The 21,234-nt window shown below is 43.1% G+C and overlaps 1 protein-coding gene across 1 annotated transcript in view; it reads right to left on the reverse strand.

The window, feature by feature from the left end:
* ROCK1 (Rho associated coiled-coil containing protein kinase 1) overlaps positions 1-21,234 on the reverse strand; it is a 491,909-nt gene that overhangs the window by 44,809 nt on the left and 425,866 nt on the right. Inside the window, 2 exon segments of the mRNA XM_029591102.1 lie at positions 15,647-15,663; positions 15,666-15,811. Coding sequence (XP_029446962.1) covers positions 15,647-15,663; positions 15,666-15,811 — 163 coding nt within the window.

Raw genomic sequence — 21,234 nt, forward strand, 5'->3', positions numbered from 1 at the left:
GGACACGCAGAATACTACATCCACAACATGTGGGAATTGCCAGCTAAGTGTAGGCTTCCAACACAAAAGAAAATAAAGGTTAACAAATAACAACAAATATATAAGATGATACCTCTTTATTGGATTCATTTAATACATTTCTTGATTAGCTATCATAAGCTAAAACTCTCTTTTTGAGGTCATTTTATTCTGATATGAGGAAGCATGTATTAGCTCTTGAAAGTTAGTCAAAAAATGTATTAAATGAGTCCAATAAAAAGGTATCACCTGTACATTTTTCAGTTTTATTTGATAACCTTTATTTACAAGCATTCAATGGACTAATATGACTACCATATTTATTTTAACAAAACAAAAGGGAGGAGGAACGACAAGTACCTTCAACAGAAGGAGAACACTATGTAATTAAAAATCTGTACTTCATTTTATACTTTTTTCTGATGGGTAGGGGGAAGGGGAGAAGACAACCCAAAATAAAATAATGAGCCCTAGGAGGGATGGAGTTGAGTTCTATCCTTCAAAGAGCCTTGCAGGAAAGACTAACCAAACTTGGTGTTGCATCAGAAATCAGTATCCAAATAAAGGAATGTAAATATGTGGACCGAAGACCACATCGCAGCTATGCAAATCTTCTCAAAGGAGGTCAAGTTTAGATGGATACTGCTGCCACCGTGGCTCTTACTTTGTTAGCTTTTACACATCCATCCAGAGTCAGACTGGCCTGGGCAAAACAAAAGGAAATGCAATCTGTTATCCAATTAGAGATGGTCCAATTGGTTATAGCAATACAGGTCTACTTGAGTCAAAGGAAACAAGAAAGTAGGTGCTTCTAAGGTTTTTGCTCAGCTCCAGGTAGGTGACCATTTTTGCCATCCAAACAGTGCAGGGCTTATCTCTACAAACATGCAGCCAGGGGAAAAAATGTTGGCAGAATGATTAACTGGTTAAGGTGGAAATCATATCTTAAGAGTACCAAAATGTTCATCCTTCACACTGTCAAATTTTCAAACATGTGATGAATGTTAATGACCTTCATAATAGGTTTCATTGTATAGTATTTCAACTTTAAAACTCAGCCTTATATTTAATCATCGGTCAAAATATTTTTTTGGAATGACCCAATATCCTAATTTTGTGACAAAACTAAAGTTTAGTGTCCAATTCTTTTCTTCATATATTCTATATTTTATATTATGAGATTGTTGAAAACTTCATATAGATGCAAAATTCACTTATCTATATGTAGAAGCCATCATTTCAGAAACCCCAAGCCCGACAGGGACCGTGTTTCGGATAACATTCCTTTTTCAAGAACTGTGATAACTGCATCTAAAGTAGAAAATACCTTCATATAAATTCATTTATATCAAGATGACAGGCAATGCTACAAAATATTCCTTATTACTTAATCCAACAAAAATCCGGGACTTATTGTTGATGTAATTACTGCTCAAACATGGCGTTTTAGCGTTCCATTTCCGGTTTGTGCGGAAAAAGCCCGCTATAACAGAGGTATTAAAGGTCCCTTCTGTCAGTCAATTGGCCAAAGTGTTAGAGAACTACTTAAGCTGTTGAAATTGAAATGTTCATGGTGAACTGTCCACTCCCCTCCTCTATCATTCACTATCTGCTTATTTTCCAGGATTCAAAGATTAAATGAGAGAATACCACTCTACTGATGTAGTTAAACCTCCTGGATGCGTTGAATTTAGCCGATGAATCCACTGTTGTTCTTTTTCATTCAAACTATCTTAGGATCTCCTCCTCGAGGATTCAACTGAACCACTTCAATTATCCGCCATTTTAATTCTTGAAAAGTATGATGTAATTGAACACAGTGAGCCACCATCGGGGCTTGTAGCTTCTCGGTGGCAGAGGAGGGGGGTGGGCAGTACACCGTGAACATTTCAATTTCAACAGCTTAAGTAGTTCTTTTTCCACACAAACCGGAAATGGAACGCTAAAATGCCATGTTTGAGCAGCGATTACATCAACAGTAAGGCCCTGGTTTTTGCTGAATTAAGTAATAAGGAATATTTCGTAGCATTGCCTGTCATCTTGATATAAATGAATTTATATGAAGGTATTTTCTACTTTAGATGCAGTTATCACAGCCCTTGAAAAAGGATTGTTATCTGAAACACGGTCCTGTGTTGGGCTTGGGATTTCTGAAATGACGGCTTCTACATATAGATAAGTGAATTTTGCAACTATATGTTTTCAACAATCTCATAATATAAAATATAGAATATATGAAGAAAAAAATTGGACACTAAACTTTAGTTTTGTCACAAAATTAGGATATTGGGTCATTCCAAAAAAATATTTTGACCGAGTTTTAAAGTTGAGGCTGAGTTTTAAAGTTGAAATACTATACAATGAAACCTATTATGATGGTCATTAACATTCACCACATGTCTGAAAATTTGACAGTGTGAAGGATGGACTTTTTGGTACTCTTAAGTTAGTTACATATTTACCAACGGTCCAATACTATAAACTTTTGAGGTTAACGTGATTAGGAGAGTAAGGTGGAAATCAGCCACTATTTTATGTAGGAACTTGAGATAAGTGTACAGCTTATTTGAAACTGCTTATCTTTTATCTGAATTAATAAGAATTTTAATGTTTACGTTTTTACTATAGGTATTGTTTTAATTTTATTCATGTTATCTTTTTCCTTTGTTTTTTTTTTATCAGACTGCTAAATGCTTAATTTATTTATTTATTTAAAAACTTTTCTATTCCGATATTAGTGAGGACATCATATCGGTTTACATTGGAACTACAGTGGGAAAGGAAATTACAATGAACAGGTATTTGGGGGAGGAAGTATTGGGGGAGGAAGTATTTGTGTTCATTTATGTATCTTTTGTGAGCCAATCTTTTGTGAGCCACTTAAAAGTCCTTGCAATAAGTGTCATAGAAATAAAGAATAACATAACATAACCACCCTGTTATGATAAAACTTAGTATAATATGGAATAATCACTAGAGTCTGTCACTCACTAACTGCAGGCAGAAATGACTGCCATGAAAATTATAACCTTTCATGTCAGGTACTTGAGCTCACAAGAGTCTAGAGGCTCGAAGGGAGCTTTCATCAGCTGGATTAGAATTATGCTAAGGTTACATGAGACAGTGAGAGGCTTCAATTGAAGCAAGTCCTGCTTGAATCTGAAAACTAAAAGTTGAAACAGAGAGACAGGGTTTCCTTCTTACAGATTTCCTAATGGATTTCTTTACAGCAGCTAGAAGTTCTTGAGACACTGTATTGGTGAATCCAAAGAAATATATTCACTCTATTTCAACAGCCAGACAGAGAGCTAAAGGCTGAATATTGCACAGTAGTGTTCCTTAATTCTGCTTAAAAAGAGTTGCAGACTAGCCTGATCTGATCAGATCTCCTGATGGATAAGTCCTGAAGGAGTTGAAATCAAATCTGTTTCAGACAAGAAGGAGCTATGAAGATCACAGTTCCTCAGTTTCTTCTAAATTTTAAGGTCTTCACAACTAGGGGTATAGTTTCAGGAGTGCAAAATCTGTCAATATGCAATCAGATCCATCTTGGGAGGTCCTTACTCAAGAAATCTTGTTTGCCACTTTCTGATTCAGCAACCACTCATGAGGGTTAGGATCTAACTTAGCTTGTCTGCTAGAACATTTTCTTGTCCTTTTAGTTAAGACTCTCTTCCAGTCATTCTGTGAAACATGGCCCAGTTTCACACTTTGACAGACTTTTCAACACAGGAGAATGATTCCATTCTTTTCTGTTTGTTAAGAAAGAATATCACTATCTATTTGAATAATCATTTTCTTGGCCACCAGATCTCTGAAAGTCTATAGCTACTAATTCCCAGAAGTTGATGTGATATATTCTTTTCTGGAGCGATTAAGGGGCCCTGGGGTATAAGTTCACAAGCATAGGACATAAGAACATAAGAAAATGCCATACTGGGTCAGACCAAGGGTCCATCAAGCCCAGCATCCTGTTTCCAACAGTGGCCAATCCAGGCCATAAGAACCTGGCAAGTACCCAAAAACTAAGTCTATTCCATGTAACCATTGCTAATGGCAGTGGCTATTCTCTAAGTGAACTTAATAGCAGGTAATGGACTTCTCCTCCAAGAACTTATCCAATCCTTTTTTAAACACAGCTATATTAACTGCACTAACCACATCCTCTGGCAACAAATTCCAGAGTCTAATTGTGCGTTGAGTAAAAAAGAACTTTCTCCGATTAGTTTTAAATGTGCCCCATGCTAACTTCATGGAGTGCCCCCTAGTCTTTCTACTATCCGAAAGAGTAAATAACCAATTCACATCTAATCGTTCTAGACCTCTCATGATTTTAAACACCTCTATCATATCCCCCCTCAGTCGTCTCTTCTCCAAGCTGAAAAGTCCTAACCTCTTAAGTCTTTCCTCATAGGAGAGTTGTTCCATTCCCCTTATCATTTTGGTAGCCCTTCTCTGTACCTTCTCCATCGCAATTATATCTTTTTTGAGATGCGGCGACCAGAATTGTCCACAGTATTCAAGGTGCGGTCTCACCATGGAGCGATACAGAGGCATTATGACATTTTCCGTTTTATTCACCATTCCCTTTCTAATAATTCCCAACATTCTGTTTGCTTTTTTGACTGCCGCAGCACACTGTACCGACGATTTCAATGTGTTATCCACTATGACACCTAGATCTCTTTCTTGGGTTGTAGCACCTAATATGGAACCCAAGGTTGGAAGTTGTAGCACCTAATATGGAACCCAAGGTTGGAAGTTCTGTTGTTGGAACAATTTGTTGAGGTGGAATTTGGAGTGGTAGGCCCAGAACAAGCTTGAAATGAGAGAACCAGAAAGTCAGGAAGTTTCTAAGCTCTCTTAGGACACAGGTCACTGCAAATTTAAGATCTATTGGGTTCTTCGCATGTAAAGGCATACAAAAAATAATCCAATAAACAATTTAAAATAGTGTGCATTTGTCTCTAAATTTTACAGAGGCAAACTCACAAAGGTCGGCTCTGCTTCCAGGTCATAGGTCTCAAGCACTGGATTACTTGGATCATACAGGATGCTGAAGTACTCAATGACAGCACCTGGCACAGGCTGAAGTGTCCAGCTCCCTCTCAAATATTGCTGAGACCAATGTTGGAGTGGCATCAGCATGACAGAAGGGAAGTATTGATGGCAATCATCTCAACTTCTGGAGTCTGATGGAATTGTGAAGCTGAGTTCACCAGCTGACACAAGATAGAATCCAACACATAACATTTTAAATTCTGAAAGCAGAAACAGCAATCTCTCTGCTTTTGGATCCTTGCACCAAAGAACTGCATGGATACTCTGATGCTTTCACTTGATGCCATATCTTCTCAGATCCAAACCCAGACTGGAGAAACCTCTCCCTGGTGCCAAGTAGTATGAACAGGAGTGCATCCTACTCCTGGGCCTATGCTTTGAAATTGTGCCAAGGTCAAGGGAGGCTCCTTCGATTCCAATGCAGTTCTGTAATCTTTTGGCATTGACACTTTTTGTGCCAATGAAGTCATACCAGACTAATTTAGATACAAAGATGTCCTGAAGCTTCAATATTTGGAGGATGATGGCCCTAGTGACATCTATGAACAGATATTATAACCAGGGATAACCAGGCATTACATACAAATTTTGTAAAGGTTAGTTATGGACATCTTGAACATTGCATCCAGGACAGTCCTTGAAACTGCTGGCATTTTTGAGATCTTGAGGAAAAATGCTGACACAAATTTCAAAGATTTATATTTTGCAAAAACGAAGGGGCCCACCAAGGCTGCATCAAGATGGGAAAAAGTCTCAGGCCAAGTGAGCATGTCAAAAAAATAATGAAACTTACAAAAACCTACATAAGCTACCTAAAGATATTGCTTGACATGAAGAAGGTAAAGAGGCCAACTGAAGAGGTCAAACTACAAAGAAAACTTTCTCAAGCAAAAGCTGTTGAAATACAGGTCCAACTACTGCTTTGAAAAAGAAAAGCACTTAAGAGGATCCTGAGCAGCAACTCCTAGGCAGGAAAACAGTTACTTTCCTGTAATGGGTATTGTCTGAAGACAGCAGGTTGTCAGTCCTCATACATGGATGATATCATCAAATGCAACCCAGCATGAAAGTTTGATATCAAAACTTCTAGAAGTTTTGAGCATGCCCTAATACATATGAATAACCCATGCACAGCCCCTCACCTCAGTCCATGATAGTGCTAAGACTTGGAAAAGATAAATCCAAGAGGATGAGGGAAAGATTTATGTGGATTGACATCCTGCTATACTTGGAAAACACTGCCACATATAAAGAACTCTATTTTATTAGAGGACAAGTATCCTGGCTAAAGAAGATGGGTCTGGAGTGGCAATGGAGAAGGCATGCCGTGTCCTTATCACTGAGCCACCAATTCTTGACCCTAGTACTGTGGCATTCAAAATGATATATGTCAAACACACCATGCCATATCCACATTCCAGTATAATGACATTATCAACTTTACAAATGCATCAGCATCTCAACGGTCGATAGGAGGCTATGCAAATACTGAGCATAACCCCTTGATACACCTCCCTCCCAAGACTGCTCACGGTAGAGTGGGTCCTAAATTTTTTGGCCTTCTTGCGGTCAGATTCAACTTTCACAGACTGATGCAGTAGCAGAAATGGAGATTCCACATTCTTATCTTCTCTCCTGGGCAAGCATTTCTGTGATATCTCTGAAGGGATCCTTGAACTAGTCCAGGTCTCTCTCTCCTTCTGCAAGTGAAATGGAATGGCATCCACCATTCTCCTCACAGGTTGCCAAAGAGGAGATCCTCTGGAGGAGATGGGTCAGAGTGGCAATGACCCCTCCTGATCAAAGTCCAACCTCATGATTACCCATCCAAACCCAACAAGCACCATGGGCATGGAACGGGATCTCACCTGACTAGCAGGCAATGCCCCAGAATGGACTCAGTTGTCTATGAGACCTAAATGGAATATTTGCATTTTGGAGGAGCTTCCTTACCAGCGCACTGAAAAAGTATATCGGTGGCTCAGCAGCAGACATTGATTCCCATCAGAGCCTTGTCAGGTAATGTTGACATCTGTCTGCCAGTACCAGAAGGGACTGGATGTCCGTCTGCTTTGACACTGATGTCAATGCTTGTGCGCTCTAGGGCCTTCTGCAACTTTCTGTCCAGTTTCTCCTTGAAACTGCTGATGCCAGGACAGATTGGGAAGCATGAGGGGCGGCCATGTCTCCCTAAGCACCAGAGGCAAATCAATCGCCTGGACCCTAGAGACTGATGCGATTCCTGGGACATGAACTCTCCTCCCCATGGGAAAACTTGGAGAAATTCATGACTACTACCAGAATGTCCCTTCTTCTGGCACTGTACATCAACGATGTCAGTGCCTCAATCTTTCCTAGTGCCTAGAAATGGTGGTGGTGGGGAGATCAATGCTACCCTCAATGTTGATGCACAATTGACGGCAGCTCCTGAGCCCCTTGATGTCAATACCAAATTCTAGGAGTTCCCACTGGAAGTGTTATGACCTAAGGGTCTTAGCTTCCCTGAAGGAGCAGCCCAAGATGTCATGGTCAGCTCCTCAGGCAAAGCACTCACCAATCATTTTATTTATTTATTTATTTATTTATTTATTTATTTAAGGATTTATATACCGGAAGTTCCTGTATAATATACATATCACCCCGGTTTACAGGGAACAGTAACTATCGCTTCAATTAGCGGTTTACAATGAACATAATTAATCCAAGTAACAGAATAGTATATAATATTGTTAAACAGTTAATAAATAACATGCGGGTTAATAAGTAAATAACATGGTTATATGTTTGTCAACATGATTATATGTTTAAGAACAGTTCAATATTGATCTCTTCAGGAAGATATATGCTGGGGGAAAAACGGATAATATGAAAATGTCTTTCTTCCTGCTCTTAGCTCTAAGGGAATGCTTGATTGAACAACCAAGTCTTAAGTTTCTTTTTAAATGTCGCATGGATGAGGTGTGACAGACCAAATCCAGCCGCATAGGGGCAATTAATTAAGCCACAGGCATTCCAAGGTCTCAGATGAAAATGTAAGTGAACTGAATAAACCACTCAGTGGGGTAGCAAAACCCACAATGATGCTGGGCTAGAGCACCTGAACCATGCAGCTGACAGAAAAAATAAGGTAACTTAGAGCCATAAAAATAAACCTACCCAGAGGATTACAGGTTAAAAAACTAACCCACCCGCAGGGCACTGTGAGAAACAGCTCCTGCAGCTCTGAAAACTTTCACTGCAGCAGCTATAAGAGAGAGAGAGAGATAAACCGCGACCTATGGGCTCCACAGAAACATTGAGACCGAGGAGCACTTTGTGGGATGCAGGGGAGCTGTTAGAGCTGCATATGTCAAGCAGGGCATGCTCCAAGTTTCTAGAAGCTTTAATATCAAAGTTATGTCCCAGGCTCATAGAAACATAGAAACATAGAAATGACGGCAGAAGAAGACCAACCGGTCCATCCAGTCTGCCCAGCAAGCCTTACACTTATTTTTCTCATACTTAACTGTTTCTCTTGGCTCTTAGTAACCTTATGTTCTAATTCCCTTTTCACCCCCACTATTAATGTAGAGAGCAGTGATGGAGCTGCTTCCAAGTGAAATATTAAGTTTGATTAGTTGGGTAAGCGGCAGCATAGCTCTCTGCCATGAAGCAGAGGGCAATGCTGGAAATGTTGGAAATGTGGAAATGGCTCCATCTGATGTTACCCATGTGTAAGGACTGCCAACCTGCTGGTCTTTGGAGAATACTCATGCATCCCTGGAAATGCTTTCCAGGTCTCTCTGGGATACCATCCATTTTGGCACAGTCACATATGTTATGCTATCTTACTTGTCCTTTGAGAAAATGTTATGAAGTTCTGGACTGTGCATTTTTGAAGTTTAAGGCACTTTTTACATGACAGAAAAAATGTCAAACATTTCATTCATGGCATATTTCCCTACAAATAAATCTTAGTAAGTGATCTTGTTTACAAGAACAAAATTGGTCCAACCATCTAGAAAGCAAATGTTGCTTACCTGTAACAGATGTTCTTACAGGACAGCAGGATGTTAGTCCTCACATATGGGTGACATCACAGGATGGAGCCCTGTACGGAAAACTTTTCTGTCAAAGTTTCTATAAAGCTTTGACTGACACTGGCACACTGAGTGCACTGAGCATACTCAGCCTGCAATTATCCCTGTGACCACAGGTGTCTCCCTCAGTCCTCGTCTTATAGCAAAAAGCGCAAGCGAAACTAAATAAAAGTAAAAACTTATACTGACCCAACCCCGCGAGGTGGCGGGTGAGTTTCGTGAGGACTAACATCCTGCTGTCCTGTGAAAACACCTGTTACAGGTAAGCAACATTTACTTTCTCACAGGACAAACAGTACGGTAGTTCTCACATATGGGTGAGTACCGAGCTGAGGATGCCTGAGAGTGCACCAAATGCACCCAAGACGTGCAAAAGGCTCAATGACGGGGCTGGAATTTGGATCGGAGGGCATCCTGAAACCCTTAACGGGTTGGTGGAAGGATATTGGGTAGTTAAACCGAAAAGATAGGAATAGACGGACTGGCCAAACATGGAGCATGCCGGCTAGTTGTATCTAAGCAATAATGGGCTGCGAAGGTATGGAGAGAGCTCCAGGTCGCAGCCTGATAAATATGTACAAGCAGCACCAGCTGAAGGTAAGCTATGGAGGCTGGGACGGACAGAACAGAGTGTGGTTACACACAGTGTTGTAGTGAAATGCCTGCTTGTTGGTAGGAAGAGAGATACAGACTGTCAATTAGGAGGAATAAGTCTGTTTGCCCACTGGAACTCGCAGCTTGGCTCTTGCCACAGAAGGAAAGAGTTAGGTGGAATTCCTATGGAATGTAGTGCAGTCTAGATAGAATGCAAGTGCACTATTACAGTCCAAGGAGTGGAAAAACCCTCTCGCTTTGGTGAGAGAGAGGTGTTGGGAAAGTGGGCAGAGTATATTCTGAGTAAGGTGAGATGCAACGTCTACCTTAAGAAGGATATGAAGATGAAAACGTAAAACCACTCGGTCACGGAGGAACGCAGGGTCGGGTGAGTATGTTACAAGGTGTGTAACTCACTGACCCTGTTGGTAGAAGTGATATCTATGAGGGAAAGAGTTCCCCATGACAGACTGTTAAGTAAAAGGAATGGAAAGGCTTGAACGGAGAACGTATGTCTCTTGTAAGCACGAATTACATGTCCCATTCTGTGACTAGTGAAAACAGAGGCGGCTTGATCAGTGGATAATCCATGGTAAGCTGCCCAGAAGGGGTTGACTGTTAAACGTGTATCCCCACTCCCAAGTGGTACGCCAATTGGACCGAGGTGTACCCATGTGAAGGATGTCTGGGGAGCAGAATCCGAGGGAGTAAGAAAAAAGAGTGGTGTAGAAAAAAGAAAAAAGGGTAAAACCCTTTTGTAAGTGTCATGTGGTAAATCATGCCATTTTGAATGGTAGGATTTGGGTGTGGAAGGGTTTTTGTGATGCTACCAGTACCTGAGAACATCAGTGAGTCTATGATATGAGACTGACTTGTAAGAAGGCAAATTGGTTACTGGTGTGATAGACCGAGAAGTATGGGAAGCATACTGGTCTCAGCCAAGACGTGGGTCTGAGGAACAGTGAACCCCGTCCCGTTTCAGCATTAGAAGAGTGCTGGCTATGAGAGGCAGCGGAAGAGACACATATAATAGGGCCTTGATGGAACAAAGATGCCTATGGGAACGCATTGGAAACAAGTGTAGGGAGGAGAATCCATGCACCATATTAGTTCGATGCAGACGCAGAGGGCAAGTTAGGTTGACCTCGGTGCTAGAAGATTTCTTTTGCTACACATATAGTCTGAGACCATTCAAGAGGATGGAAACCTATATGGAGAAAGTTTGTTTGTGCGTTCAGTAAGTCTGTCAGATAAGTGGCCCGAGGATGCATGGAGCGAGTAAGGGCCAAGGGTAGAGCTGCGGAGCTTTCTAGCAGAGCAGCTAAGAGGTTATGCGTGCTTGTGTGTTGGAAAAGCACATTGTTCCTATGCTGTCTGTCTGTATGCACAAAGATTTGTTGCAGAGGCAGTATTGGAAGGCATAAGGGCATAATTCATGGCTACAAGCTCCAGGAAGTTCATGTGAAACTGTGTCTGGAGCGGAATAGACGCATATTGGGTTGAGAAGATGTTAGGTCAAACTTTATAACCCTGAGTAAATGCGAGCATTAGCAGGAGCAGACTAGGTTTTGGTTCTAGATCTGCAATATGGATGAGGGACGAAAGCGGTTGAACAGCTTAGACCCACTGATAATAAAATTTCACTGAACCTAACCCATAGCAATTTGAGATCTATGAGGAAAGTGCATAGTGAAAAAAACCCCATGGCCCAACAATGAAAGAATTGAGGGGCTGAGGTTATGGAATATGCACGCAGGGACATATAGGAATTTGTTAGAATGTCTGTGCAGGTTGCTGGACAGGAAGGTCGTTGTGACTGTAGTGTCCAGAAGTGTTCTATAAGGGATTTATGGGCAGTGACAGCATCCCAGGTAGTAGATTTATAGTGAGTCATGAAGAAGTTAGAGCTCCTTGGTTGGATTGACTGTGGTTATGCAGCTGTCCATGCAAGGAAAAGCGTGAATGATGATGTACTCCGTAGAGAAACAGCAGTCACAGATAGTGATTTAATGAAATACCCCAGTTGCCAGAGCTGGTGCAACCGGCAGAGCTTGGGAATGTATTATTGTTGACTCACCATGAAGCACATAGAAAGATTAGAAGCAATCTACTTACTACGATATGGAAGCATGGTGACGAGAGATACCATTTTACCTGTGCCTTCTGAAGAAAGTTGGTATTTCTGAAGTCCAGGATGGGCGGAGAGTAACTACTTTCTTTTGAAAGAAAGAATAGTGAAATTAAAACTCCCCAACCCCCCTCTCCCTCCTGTGCTTTGTAGCGTCCGGGGGAGTGTACTGTGAACCTTGGTACAGAGTGGGGTGGCTGCTCTGACATCCAGCAAGTTGAGAGACCTGGAGGTGTCCAACTGGCGGGGCTGATGTAACCTGGATATCATGTAACCTCCCAAGGGAGCGTGAGCGGTAAAGTCTTACCCGCATTTCTGTGTGCTGTACAAGAAAACGTTGAGACCTGTTGCCAGGTTTCAAGGTGGACTTGCACCTGAGGCAGTATTTGCTGGATCTTGTGTTTAGCAGATCAGCGAATCCATCTGGAACTTCGGTCCTGAATTAGGAACCAGAAGCCAGAGTATTAATCAGTACAGGGTCCCGTTGCTGACAACGGGAGGATGTCCTGATGCAATCCCAAATAAATGGTAGAGAGGTTCTCTTGGAATGGTGTCTGACATAGCTGGCAATAGCAATATGTGACACTAATACGGTTCTTGGAAGACAGGCGACCTATAACCTTTCGAACCATGTGGCCCGAATTAGAGAACAGATCTCAGTGGGAATGCCGCTGAAGCGGGATTAGACTACTTCCCATCTGACGTGGATCGCCGAAGGATGAGCCGGTGAAGATTGATGGCTCCGTGGATTTCAGGAGTCATCGAGGGGTAGCCTGTCGGACATAACGTCCGTCTCAACTCTGAAACCTGGTATGGTAGTGCAGGTATAGAGGAGACAGGCTGAGCGTGGCTGGTGCTACCACAGTAATTTGTGGAGGGCCACAATCCCGCATCGATGTCGGTGGGGCACGCCTCGGGTACAGGGGAACCATTATGACTCGTGAACCCGGCCCTCATTGCAGCGGCTCGATGTGCCGTGACCGCCAGTCCAGAATTCTTTGGAACTTGTTCCGGTGTTTCTGGAGCACAAAGGACTGCCAGCACTGTGCGGAACAGTGGCGATGGCAGTAGTGATGTTGCTTGGCCCGGGCATTCTCCAGCACAGAGAAGGATAGCACCGATGTGCCGGATGGTGTCAGTGGCGGACGGTCACCGTGCCAGTGACAATGAGCGCCACGGTGCTCGGCCCGGTCTTTCCCCAGCGCCGAGGTGGATGCCCTCACTGTCTTGGATGGCGAATGTTGACAGACTGTCAAGCATGCCTGCACTGCTCCTGGCACTATGTAGTGTCGTAGGCTAATACGGGGCTTTAAGAAGAACCCAAAGCATGGAGCACTGTGTTAAGGCGAGGGCATTACGTGGAGGTGCTATGTCGGTATTGACTGTGTTGATGGTGGCCGAAGCGGCCTCGAGGGCATCGTCAAAAAAAAAATAAAATATATATATATATGAAAAAACGTCGATGATCCGGGCAGAGCAAGGATAACAGTGACGAAAGCACTGATGGCATCGGCGTAGGTATCTATGGAAACAATGTGTCATCGAGAAATCGAAAAACATCGTTGCATCGGAAACAATGATGCCGTAGAAGACATCGATGGAAACGACGTGGGTGTCGACATCGGTGGCATGGCCACGGGCATCGACAGCATCGATGGGATTGATTTGGGCACCAATGGCATAGATGGTACCAGTATGTGCATCGATGGAAACGGCACTGTTATTGACTCCACCGATGGAATCGATCCGGCATCGATGCCACCGATGGAATCGACCCAGGCATCGATGGAATCGACAATGGCACCGATGGAATCGGCCTGGGCATCGATGGCACCGATGGAATAGACTGTGGCATCAATGGAAATGACCCTGGCATTGATGGAAGTGCCCTGGGCGACGATGGCATCGACCTGGGTAACAATGGCACCGACGACACAAGGGTGTGCATCAATGGCATCCATCCGAGCAATGATGGCATCGATGAAACCCAGGGAAAAATCAGTGCCATGGATGAAAAACATGGATGGCACTGATAGAATCGATGCAGGGAACAATGGCATCAATGTACCACGGGGGAGGGGTACCGATAGCATTGAAGAATGCAGGATGGTCCGGAAGGGGGTACCGATGGTAGTGATGGGGGCATCGACTGCACGAGGGTACCGAGGAAATTGAAGGACTTGGATTTGACAGAGGCCCTGGCGGCAACGGAAACCGTGGAAGTTCCTGTCCCACTAGCGCTAATAACCAGGCAGAGTGTCACAGAAGGACACTCGCAGGCTATGTGTGGCTAACTATGAAAACATAGGGAGAGGGAAGGCCGCTGTCAGTTGGCAGGCCAGGGAGGTGACAGGAACCGACCAAAAAACAGGGCATAGTACTCACCGAGCATTGAATAAATGTGCGCGAAGGGAGACCTGTGCAGGGAAAAAGTGTTTGTGAAGTAAAAGTTTAAGTGTTTCCGTGTGGAAAAAAGTGTCAGAATTTCTCACAGAGCTCCTAACCGCTATGCTTACTGCAGAGCGGAAAAAAGAAGACTGAGGGAGACACCTGTGGTCACAGGGATAATTTCAGGCTGAGCATGCTCAGTGCACTCAGTGTGCCAGTGTCGGTCAAAGCTTTATAGAAACTTTGACAGAAAAGTTTTCCGTACAGGGCTCATCCTGTGATGTCACCCATATGTGAGGACTACCATCCTGCTTGTCCTGTGAGAACACACAAATTTACATGCAGAATATTTCTTCTATCTGAAAATGAACAGCAGTAGAATGGGACAAAATTTGCAACAATTTTCCATTTTTTTCAACAGGAAATTTGCAAGCTCAAGCCTATACAACATTGATATGCTTTCCTTTTAAGCAATGCACATGGCTCTTAGTTACCCTATCCTATTTGCCTTCCAAAGCCCAGAAAATCCTGCTACATAAACCAGATTTTATAATTCCTTTCTCACCACCTGACATACAGTATATAGCTCTTTCAGAAACTTAGGGGCTGAGCACACCATTTAACCTGTGGTTGGATGTGTGTTTTGGAGGCGCGTCCACAGCCCCTTATGCTATAAGGGGATTGGTGTATCCACAAAGTGCGTCCAATGTGCAGCGAAAATGAAAAGCGCTTATCACATGCAAAATGCATGTCGATGAGGCTATTAGTTATTCACCCCAAATGCCGAAAAAAAGAGTGTGTGCCGGACCCGCACATTTTTTACGCTCAGAAATAATGCCTGTCCAGAGCAGGCATTCATTTCTTAGTACCCCAAAACGTTACACAGAAAAGCAGAATATACTGCATTTCTGTACATCCTCCGACTTAATATCATGGCGATATTAAGTCTGAGGAACCAAAAGTTTAAAAAAAAAAAAAAAAAAAAAAGTGCTGTGGTCAAGCTAGGGAAATGGATGCTCAGTTAACAAGCTTCCATTTTCTTCATCCGTGGCTGTGCACCTTTAGGAAAACGGACGCTCGTAAAATTGAGCATCCACTTTCCTAACAGGCAGACAGCTGACCTCTCCTGAGCACCCATTACCAAGGAGGTTGCTAGGGGCAAGCAATCAAATCTAGCGCCTCCTTGGTAGCGCAACCCCTAATTTAAATATTGCATGGCGCCCCCAGAAGAGGTGCCTGGGTGCGCATTAGGAAAACTGGTGCGCAACAGTGAGCACCCGCTTTCAGCGCACTTTTATTGCATCAGCCCCTTTATGTTCATTTAGATACAACTGTGTTGCCTTTGCTAAATGTGTCTGTTTGTATAGTAACATCTTACGCTGTGAACAGTGTGTCCTTTTCAGAAATTTCTTGTTTATTCCGTGTTGCTGCTTTCTTGCTCTCCTGAGTTAATTCAAAATATTGCTCTTCCAGGAGTGCTCGGGCCAATTGTTCTGATTCAGCTTTTGTTTCTGCCAGATCCAACTGAGCAGCTAGTGTTTCTCTGCAAAAGCAACATGTATATTATTACATTTTTCATATACATAAAATTTTAATATTTGAAAGGAAAAAATGCTGAGACCATACAGCTGGCCAGATCTCCACAAAACAAGTGATAATATCTAACTATATGAAGAAAGTTCTTCTGGACTCACTAGCTTTTTAAACATTTTTTAATTAAATATGAGTTATTCCTACCATAACAGTGAATGTGTAGGGTTTTCTAAGTGTTTTATATACAGACTTAGATGGTGGGGATTATATCACACTGAAAAGGGAATTATGAGAACATTCTGAATCCTCCCTCTAGCCAACGGCTTTAACAATGAAGTACAATAACATCCTAGAAGTAAAAGCTATTACCTAATACAGTGAGTACACCAACATTTTGAAAAGCTAAACCATTGGTCTTGCATTTCCTTTATAGTGCTCCTCTGTTTTGAGCTGGTTTTCTATTGTCTTTAAAAGAAAAGAGGAGAAATACTGTCCTGAAATATTGATTTTATTATTAAGAACATGCCATACGGGGTCAGACCAAGGGTCCATCAAGCCCAGCATCCTGTTTCCAACAGTGGCCAATCCAGGCCATAAGAACCTGGCAAGTACCCCAAAACTAAGTCTATTCCATGTCACCATTGCTAATGGCAGTGGCTATTCTCTAGGTGAACTTAATAGCAGGTAATGGACTTCTCCTCCAAGAACTTATCCAATCCTTTTTTAAACACAGCTATACTAACTGCACTAACCACATCCTCTGGCAACAAATTCCAGAGTTTAATTGTGCTTTGAGTGAAGAAGAACTTTCTCCGATTAGTTTTAAATGTGCCCCATGCTAACTTCATGGAGTGCCCCCTAGTCTATTATCCGAAAGAGTAAATAACCTATTCACATCTACCCGTTCTAGACCTCTCATGATTTTAAACACCTCTATCATATACCCCTTATATGTGTCCAATAAAGTAAAAAAAAAAAGTACTTTATAGTATTTTAATAGCTGGTCTGAATTTGAAAGTAATAACCCAAAACATATCCAATAAATTGGACGTTAGATGTGTAGTGGCACTTACAATCAAACAAAAACAATTACATTAGGAGTTAAGAAACTGTTGTGCTTACTATTAAGTACAAGGTTTATTCTCACTCCTTAAGTCACAGAGCTTGTGAGCCGTAGAAATACCAACTCTTATCGATAAGTGAACTTGACAAATTCGTAATCAAACATGACATCTAAAGTGCAATCCCTGCTTAGACTCTAAGCACTTTGAGTAGGGAAACTCCTATATAGTAACGAATAGCTGCGTATCAGGGACATTGAGCATTTTACGCGGGAGGGACAGGGCGCCAGGCTCCTTACTGGCACATTGACAGCGCCCCCACCACGAGACTCAGAATCTGAGATTAGGACCGCAGTTGCACACCCGATAACCCAGATACGAGTGCCAGCGGCACGAAACTCAGCGCCGGGAAACCGACGGCCTCAGCTCGGAACTCCTTAGAGAAGAGAGGGGGCGATGAAGGGAACGTAGGGAGTGACCCCCAGCAGGAATACATTTTAACACATTCAACCTTTTTTTTTGTTTTTTGTTTTTGTTTTTGCTCTCGTCTGTCATAACTTTCAAACCTGCTTACAGCTTACAACTGTGAAAGTACTTGAAAGGCTTTTGCCATCTCCGCAATGTGCTATAAGTTGGCAAATAACTTAATCTTCCTCAAAGGCTATTCTCATGTGCCATCTGTCAGCACTACCACACATGATGAGTCGTCACTGAAATCGCTTAAATTCAGGTCACCAGAGCGATGGATTTGCCATCCAAAATCGCACAAGCTTTAGTTGGGGACTCGCAGGTATAAAACTTTGTCCTCCGTCCATATTTTTAGTTTTGCCAGATAACCATTGCAAAGCGGGTTCCTTTGTTTATCATGTCACTGCATATGGCTGAATAAGCCTGCCTCTGAGCTGCCACCCCCGCAGAGAAGTCTTGGAAGATCAGAACCTTATGTTGCATTGTAACTTTATGCTTCTGCTTCACTTGAATGCTGTGAGGATCAGGATTTTTGCACATAATTCAGGAATTTTGCTATGACAAGACAGGGCCTATCTTCTGTTTTCATTTTGGGCCCAATCCTGTGTGCCGCTCGATAATTAGCTTGCATTCCAGCATTGGTAGTTCCTAATTCTTTTGGGAGCCATTGCTCCAGTACAGAGATCAAATTTCCATCTACTATGTCTTCCGGGAGACCCAGGAATCTGAGATTGTTGCGCTGAGATCTGTTTTCCAGATCTTCGTCTTTCTCCTCTGCGGCCTTGAATTTGTTCTCTAGCTGGGCCACATGTGACGTGAATGTGATGGTGTCATCCTCCACAACAGATATGCGGCCCTCAGCCATCTCTATGCGACGGCAGATATTCTGAATTGTTTCCTTGAGCTCTATAAAATGATTCGAGATGTCGTCGAATTTATGTTCCAGCGCAGCTACCATGGCTGTGGTCAGTTGTCTGATTGTGTTCTCATTTAGCTCGATCGACTCACACTTGTCAGCTATCTTGAGATCCACAGGTTTTCCTCTTACTCTTTCTTTGCACTCCAGTCTCGCGGTCATAGCGCATTGCCCAGAAAATTACCACGTTTTTTTCCCGGCAAATGATGGTAATGAGTTGTGTACCTCTCTTCCGGATCTGTTCGAGCAGTGCAATCGTGGCTAAATTCCAAATTTAGAGGGGTGGCACCCGGAGCTCTAGCGAACGTGACCAACTAGGCTCACCGCATCACGTGGTCTCTCTGTACTTTCAGGTTTAAATGTGAACGTTAGGTCTCCCACTTTTGTTTCACTGCATTAGTTGGTTTAAGAATCAGTAGTGCTTCCATTCATGGTTTGTGTTTCATCATCATATGTGAATGTGTGTGTTTGGATGAATGGGATGGATGTTTTTAAAATCTTTTTTATTACATTTTGTTAATATCTTCATTATTTTGGTTATTTACTTTTCTAGGTGTTTTCTAGGTGTTTATACACTAAAAAATGTGTGTCATAATAATAAAAGATATTTAGATATGGTAAGTTCTCTGAAAAAGCAAGTTTGCTTACCGTAAACGGTGTTTCCATAGATAGCAGGATGAATTAGCCATGCTGTCTGGGAGCGTGTCGTGACCGGCAAGAAGGCGGAGTTTTCTCAGTTAGCTACAGAGTTTTCAACTCTGTGCAGCGATCTTCCTGCGTGAGTCCCTTGATTCCTCAGTCTCTTTGTAGCCAAGCGAGATGTACGTTAAAAATGTTGAGTATTTCCTGACTGTCTAGGGAGGTGGGAGGGATCGCATGGCTAATTCATCCTGCTATCTATGGAAACACTATTTACGGTAAGCAAACCTGCATTTTCCCACTGATAGCAGGGCTGAATTAGCCATGCTGTCTGGGAGTCCCAAGCTCCCAGGTTGTGTCCATGTAGTATAGCTTAGAAGTTGAGGACACTACCCATTAAGTAAGTAGACAGTCTTATTGATTATCGAGGGTTGACAGGACTGCCAAACCCAGCGCTGCATCTGAAGATGTTTGCTGTTCAATATAGTAATGGGATGAGAAGGTATGAAGCGAAGACCAAGTGGCTGCTTTGCAAATGTCTACAAGCGGAACTTTTCTTAAATGGGCAACAGATGCTGTTCATGTCTGGTGTGCTTTAGGTTTTGTGTCTAACTTAAGGGAACATTTACTGTAACAGAATTCAATGCATTGGGATAACCAACTCGCAATGGTCCTCTTTGAAACGGGTTGATTTGGGTTGTTCGGGTTAAAGGAGAGGAACAATTGAAAAGGTCTGGATGGAGAATGGGTCCTCCGTTTGTAATAAACCAATGCTCTTTTACAGTCTAAAGTGTGTAGAAGTTTGTCTTGGTCATTATCATGAGGCTTAGGTTTGAAGATTGGTAGAGTGATTGACAGGTTGATGTGAAAAGCCAATACCACCTTGGGAAGGAAAGCAGGATGAGGTTGAAGAGTAACTTTATTGTGGTAAAATTCTAAATAAGGGGACTAGTGAACCAAGGCTTGTAGTTCACTTACTCTCCTTGCTGATGTGACGGCCACCAGAATACAGTCTTCTAGGTTAGGTATTTTATATATCATGATCTAAAGGTTCGAAGTGGGGGCAGCATTAGTTGTTTAAGAATGATGTTGAGATCCCATGGTATAGGCGGTTTCGTCACCGGTGGTCGTAGACGTAGCATGCTCCGCATGAATCTGGAGACCAAAGGATGGTTAGAAATGGGAAGACCATCATGAGGGTGGTGAAAAGCCACGATGACGCTAACATGCACCCGAATTGAAGCGGACGCTAGACCAGCTAGGTAAAGGGTATGGAGGTATTCTAGCAGTTGTGTGACTGTAGAGGAAAAAGGGTTCAGTTGTCGCAGTTTGCACAATTCTGTGTACCGATGCCATTTTCCCGCATAATTACGTAGGGTTGAGGGCTTCCTGGATGCAATCAGAATGTCTTCAAGTTGAGAAGGAAGTCCCAGATGGTTTAATATTTGCCGTTCAACCTCCATGCCGACTGGTGGAGGAAGTGATGCATTGGATGAAGGAGGGATCCTTCTTCCTGTGTCAATAGATGTGTTGTGTTTGTGGCATTGTGGACCCTTGGTCGCAATGGAGATGACCGCCCACGGGGAGGAGCCCCATGGGGAACCACTGCAATAGGCTGACACAGCTGGCAGACACAGTATGGACAGAGTCTTTATTGTACTGCTGTATATAGATGGAGAAAGCAGGATGGTAAGGCACTGATCCACGAAGTGCCAGTACGTTCAACAGGCTCAGAAGTATAGTCTCACCCAGATGTTCACGATAGGCAGGAACCCGCAGTGCAGGTAACACCGCAGCTGGTAGGTGGAGTTGGAGCGCTGGATCGTAGAGGTACTCACAGAATGAAGGCGTCTTCCTGGTGGTAGAATGGTGGGACCGAAGGTCCGTGGTGCAGGATATAAAGGTAGATAGGCCCTCGAGGAGCGAGTACCCAAAGGTCCAATATCCTGAAAGTAGAATAGAGAGAAAGACTCCCGAGGAGCGGTTGTCTTAGTTAGTGAGGAGCCCCGAAGGGAAGTTGGAAGCGAGAGACCCCCCGAGGAGCGGGTGTCTAGAGCTTCTTGCTGGAGCGAGGCCCTTAGAGTGAAAGCGGTGGTCTAGCGAGCAGCTTAGAGCAGTCAGAGTAGCGAAGCGAAGTCTTTGCTAACTCAAGGTGGTAGCGGAGGCGGAGGCTACATATACCCGGAGGTACTGACGTCATGCGGTGGGGCCGCCCCCGAGGTTCCCGCCATGATGTGTAATTGAGCGTAGGAGATGTGCGCACTCGCGCCCTAGGAGGCCACAAGAGTGAGCATGGCAGATGGGGACGCCCATGCTGGTTTGGAAACGCCGAGGCCCTTGGCACTGGAA

Source organism: Rhinatrema bivittatum, chromosome 2 (assembly GCF_901001135.1).
Source record: "Rhinatrema bivittatum chromosome 2, aRhiBiv1.1, whole genome shotgun sequence".
In the NCBI taxonomy this organism is placed as follows: domain Eukaryota; kingdom Metazoa; phylum Chordata; class Amphibia; order Gymnophiona; family Rhinatrematidae; genus Rhinatrema; species Rhinatrema bivittatum.